General features: G+C 44.3%; 1 protein-coding gene across 3 annotated transcripts; it reads left to right on the top strand.

Annotated features, from left to right (window-relative positions):
- Positions 1-612: 612 nt before the first annotated feature.
- On the top strand, positions 613-4,354 carry LOC101773617 (putative disease resistance RPP13-like protein 3). 3 transcript variants are annotated; one of them, XM_004979694.2, is made up of 3 exons: positions 613-907; positions 999-1,811; positions 2,220-4,354. In XM_004979694.2, exons 2-3 carry the CDS (start codon positions 1,009-1,011, stop codon positions 4,144-4,146), a joined length of 2,730 nt encoding a protein of 909 aa, XP_004979751.1. In that variant the 5' UTR covers positions 613-907; positions 999-1,008; the 3' UTR covers positions 4,147-4,354. The 3 variants fall into 3 exon arrangements, with proteins under 3 accessions (XP_004979751.1, XP_004979750.1, XP_012703816.1); XM_004979693.3 differs by having other exon boundaries at positions 614-849; XM_012848362.2 differs by having other exon boundaries at positions 615-849; positions 2,347-2,541.
- Positions 4,355-5,432: the final 1,078 nt, after the last annotated feature.

Genomic DNA, 5,432 nt, shown 5'->3' with positions numbered 1-5,432 from the left:
CTCGGTCTCACATGTAACTCCGGTGGCCTCTTTACGCTATAAAGGAGGAATCGAGGGCCTGAGGTAGGGGAGGCTGAACGCACAACTCAAGACACCATAATGCTCCCTAGACAACAGAACGCACGAGCGTACCCTGCTAGAGCGTCAGGGCACATCCAAGAGACTTGGGACCGGTTCCCTCTCTCGCACTCCTGTAACCCCTACTACAGAACCTCGCGTGGGCAACACGAGCAGCTCCCGATACTGGACGTAGGACGTTTCCTTACCCGAACTAGTCTAAACCTTGTGTCCCCCACGTCACCATCCGAAGCCTTACACGCATAAAAGAAATTTACTAGTCTAAGTCTTGACCCGCTAATCTTGACAACGATACCGATAGACATTTCCTCGTAAATCCTTCCTCGTTCTGCCCGTACATTTCCTCATTAGTCATGCAATTAATTCACCGATTAATGTTTAATAGGAATGAGAAAGCCGGAGATTAATAGGAATGAGTTTGCCGAGAGCCGCTACGCGTCTTTCCACGTGTGGGCGGGCCCCACCGTGTGCGTCTTTCCACATGCGAGCGGGCCCCACCATGTGCGTCTATCCACATGCGAGCCGCAGCACAGGGAACCGCGACGGTCCTGCGCCCGGCGCGAAGGAAAAAATGGAGATGCTGTGGCCACCGAAAAGGAGCAATACTTCTGCCTCCACCATCGATAAGCTTTCCCCTTGTCTCCTGTCGATCCGGTGGTTCCAAGGCAGCAGCAAGCTTGGCGCAGGCAACTAACAGCTCCTCGGCAGCAAGTTGGAATCAATCTAGCGGTGGGAATCGTCACTCCGGCGACAAGGAGAGGGCGGCAACCGGTGAGTCCTCGCTCACTTCCATTCTTTGTGCCCGTCTGCAGACCTCCGAGAGCACTAGGTACTCGACATCACTATAATTCATCATCACGCGCCCCTGCTTGCTACACCTATACCCATAGCGTACAACCTTACTCATTGCTCTTGCCCAGGGACAAATCCATGGAGATCGTGGTGGGGGCACTGCCGAGCCTCGTGCACAAGCTCGGTGAGCTGCTAGTTGGCGAGTACAATCTGCAAAAGGAGGTGAAAGGAGGTATCATCTTCCTCCGAGCTGAGCTCGAGAGCATGCAAGGTGCCCTCGAGAAGATCTCGAGAACACCAGCAGACAAGATTGACAACCAGGATAAGATCTGGGCTAGGAAAGTGAGAGAGATGTCCTACGATATAGAGGACAATATTGACAAATATATCATGCAGTGCAAGAGGAGGAAGATGGCCGAACAGCATAGCTTCAAGGAAGCCATTGATAGGACCCTCAAATTGTTCACGCAGCCTAAGATTCGTCGTAAGATTGCTATAGAAATCAGAGATATCAAGAGCCGTGTCATCGAGGTGCATGAACGGCGCCGCAGGTATGAGGTCAGCTTTGGTGTTGATAAGCATGTAACTGTGGACCCTCATTTATTCGCTCAGAGATATCAAGAGCTTGTTGGCATTGATGAGGCAAGGGATGAGTTAATCAGCAAGATTATGATAGAAGAGAATGAAGTTCCCAAGAAGCAAGGCAGGATAGTTTCAATTGTTGGATTTAGAGGCCTGGGAAAGACAACTCTTGCCAATGCAGTGTACAAAAAGATTAGAGCACAATTTGATTGCTATGCTTTTGTTTCTGTTTCTCAAACTCCAGACCTGACCAAACTATACAAGGGCTTGCTTTATGGTCTAAGCAAGAGCATCAATGAAGAAACATTGGATGAGAGGCGGCTCATAGAAGTACTCAGAGAATTCCTTGAAGACAAAAGGTACGAAAGCATTCCTTTCGCCAATTTATAGAGTACATATGAACTTTTTTTACTGATAATTTATGTCCACTGTTCACAATACTAAAGTCTACATAGTGTTAATTAAATGTTCATGCACGTGGCACCTATTAAATTACATAATACAACCACTTAAGCTTTACCACAACATTATTAACTGCAAATAATTTCCTCACTGGACCTCGTTTTGTTTTGACAAAATTCTGAGTGGACTTATTTTATCCACAGACTTGCCAGTCCAGCTGCTCACAAGCTATTTTAGTTTAATCATTAAACCATTAGCAGTGGTCTAGTTTGCTTAATTTTCTTGTAGTTGGTATATGAACGACATTAGAGCTTTCTTCAGTCCTTAAACCACTATTTTTGGCTAATACCCTGGCATATGTGTAGGTATTTTGTTGTTGTTGATGACGTATGGGATATATCAGTTTGGAAAATGATTAGATGTGCTTTGCCTGATAATGATGTTGGATACACTATTATTACAACCACCTGTATTTCTCATGTTGCTGAACAGGCTGGAGGTGCTTACAACATGAAACCTCTTTCTTTGAATAACTCCCGAAAACTACTGTATAGAAGAATATTTGGTAATGGAAACAAAGACAACAATGAAGAAGAAGAAAAATGTCCTCATGAGGAGCTGGCCGAAGTATCTGATAAAATACTAAAAAAATGTGCTGGTGTGCCCTTAGCTATAATTACGATGGCTAGTTTGCTAGCTTACAAAGAAAGAGATGAAACGGAGTGGTATGGGATGTACAATTCTGTTGGTACTGGTCTAGAAAACAATCTAGATGTGGAGAATATGAGAAAGATTTTGTCATTTAGCTATTATGTGCTACCATACCATTTAAGGGCTTGCTTGTTATATTTGAGCATTTTTCCTCAAGATTATAAAATTGAGAAGGATCGTTTGATAAGGATGTGGATAGGTGAAGGTTTTATCCCCGGTGAAAATTCAGGGAAGAGTCTATTTGAACTCGGAGAGAGTTACTTCAAAGAGCTTATAAACAGAAGCTTGATCCAACCATTACGTAAGAGTTTAGATGGTATGATATCAAGATGTCGTGTACATGGTATGATGCTTGATCTTATCTGCTCCTTGTCAAGTAAAGAAAACTTTGTTACCGTACTGAGTGGAGGTACATCTCCATCAAATATGATTCGGAGGTTGTCCCTTCGGAATGGCCAAGAAAGTCATCACACTCAAGCTACATGGAGCTTGCAACATGCAAGGTCAGTTGTTGTCTTTCCAGCTTCTGTTCCTCTAGTGCCGCCTCTTGACCGCTGCCGAGTTTTACGTGTTCTGGATTTACAAGATTGCCACCTTTCACAATGTTACAATCTTAAGGATCTTGGAAATTTAGTTCACATGAGGTACCTGGGACTAAGAAGCACACATATTGCTCAGCTCCCTGAAGAAATAGGAAACCTACGACTTCTTCAAACACTAGATGTAACGGGCAATGGAATTTCTATGTTGCCGTCGACTGTTGTTCAGCTAAAATGTTTGATGTTCCTACGCATTGATAGCTGGACAAGAGCGCCAAACGGGATTGGGAGCCTCACAGGCCTTGAAGAGCTGTCAACGTTATGCATCCACGACTCCACAGACATTATAAAAGAGCTGGGCCATCTGAGGAAATTAAGGGTGCTGGGTATTGATTGCCGCACTCTACAGAACAACAGTTTCAGAATACATCTGTTGGAGTGCCTACACAAGCTACAACATATCGAGTCTCTTTCTATCTCGGTCTTTGGTGAATGCGACTTGGATGCCTGGGTTGCTCCTCGACATCTCAATAGATTGGAACTGATGGGCTGCTGGTCATCTAAGCTGTCGTATTTGATAAATCCATTCTCTCTTCTGGGCCTATCCTTCCTATCTATCGAACTGAACAAGCTACAGCAGGAGGATCTTGAAATTCTTGGGAGGTTGCCGGCTCTCACCTATGTAGATGTTGAGGTAAACCATGAGAATCTCGGAACCCGGAGACTCATTGTTGGTGCTTCTTCATTCCCATGCCTGGTACAATGCGTGTTGCGGGGATCTATTGGACCTGTGGCATTTCAGCAGGGAGCTATGCCCAGGCTCGAAAGCCTTTGCTTCGCGTTCCCTGTGTTGAAGATGAGAGAAATTTCCAACTGCGATGGTAATTTCGACTTGGGCCTGGGGAACCTGCAGTCACTCCGGAATGTCACCGTTTCCTTTCTCTCTGGAGGTGCCAGCGAGCGGGAGGTGGACGAAGCGGAGGCTGCGCTGAGGAATGAAATCACAATGCATCACAATCATCCTAGCCTCGAGATACACTGACGAAGATAAAAGATGTGGTTGTCGTTATCTTTTTTTTTTGTTTGCCGAAAGTGTGCCATCATCGTGGATTATTACAAATGTGACAACTTGCATAACCTCCATATGTAAATGATGCTATCACATTCTTTCTTTCTGCAACCTGTCGGTTAAACTGTAACCTGTAATAATATTGTGCTCTGTTAAATTTCTGGTACATACCATTGGATCCCGATGAGAGTTAGTAATGTTTGCATTGCTAGATAAAATTATTATAATACTTGAATTATAGGATTAGCTATGAACTTGTGCAGAGGTTTGAGTAAATTGTACCCAAAACAATGCAGTGGGGCAGAGGCCATAATCCTGCATTCCTGCTCAGCTTTTACCATGATTGACTTTGTGGACTAGATTTACATGCATGACGACGATTATGCACCTTTGCTGCTTACGGTGATATCTTCCTATCCAGCTTTCTTTTTTCTTGCTGACATCAGCGCTGTGGAGTAGCGGTGGCGGAATTATTTCTTGTACAGTGGACTGCAATCAGCGGCTTGGTCTCGCCTGGATCTCTCATCACAAAAATATTGTGCTCTCGACCCCTTCTTTATGCCAATTATTAAACATATATTTTGTGTTTGGGATGGTAAGATTCCTAACACAATGTGTACCGTACACCAAAGAATTTTGTATAAAAACATTAAAAAAATGTTGCAAAGTTTCTGGCTTACTCAAAACAGCAAGCCTCGCTCCCATCCCAATTCCTCCTAGCTAGATTTAATACCCGGCATAATAAAAAGATGGGTGACGCAGTTTCCTGTGCATAATAAATGCTGCAGAAGCTAGTAATGGGTTGGTGACGTACCAAAATAGTTGGTGTCGGTATTTAATACCCGGCAACCTACCGAGAGAGTGCCCAAGGTAGTGAGTCCTAGTAGGATTACAGGGGAATCCTAGTAGGAGTTCATCTTCTTCCTTCCTTGCGGCTACTGGGGATCTATCCCCGACAAGCTCCCGAGCACTTCATAGTCGAATGCAGCAGTCTTTGAGTAGTTTTAAGATTCTCGCCAAGTAGTTTCGGTGCTCTTCAAGTATTTTATTTGGAAGTTTCTCAAAATTGCCATGAGACTATTTGAACGGAAATATAAAAGATGGGTGATGCAGTTTCCTTTGCGTCTAGGTGTATAAATGCTGCAAAAGTTGGTGACATACCAAAATAGTTGGCAAAGGGGAATATTTACGACTTTTTGATGTTCCTACGCATTGGTAGCTGGAGAAGAGCGCCAAACGGGATTGGGAGCCACGTTATA

The sequence above is a fragment of the Setaria italica genome, chromosome VIII, assembly GCF_000263155.2.
Source record: "Setaria italica strain Yugu1 chromosome VIII, Setaria_italica_v2.0, whole genome shotgun sequence".
Classification (NCBI taxonomy): domain Eukaryota; kingdom Viridiplantae; phylum Streptophyta; class Magnoliopsida; order Poales; family Poaceae; genus Setaria; species Setaria italica.
This window is presented reverse-complemented; position numbering and strand designations above follow the sequence as displayed.

Bases quoted from the DNA above. Each gene is read 5' to 3' on its own strand.
- LOC101773617 (XM_004979694.2), top strand. From the start codon at position 1,009: ATGGAGATCGTGGTGGGGGCACTGCCGAGCCTCGTGCACAAGCTCGGT. The intron at 1,812-2,219 runs GTACGAAAGCAT...GCATATGTGTAG, and splicing joins GAATTCCTTGAAGACAAAAG to GTATTTTGTTGTTGTTGATG.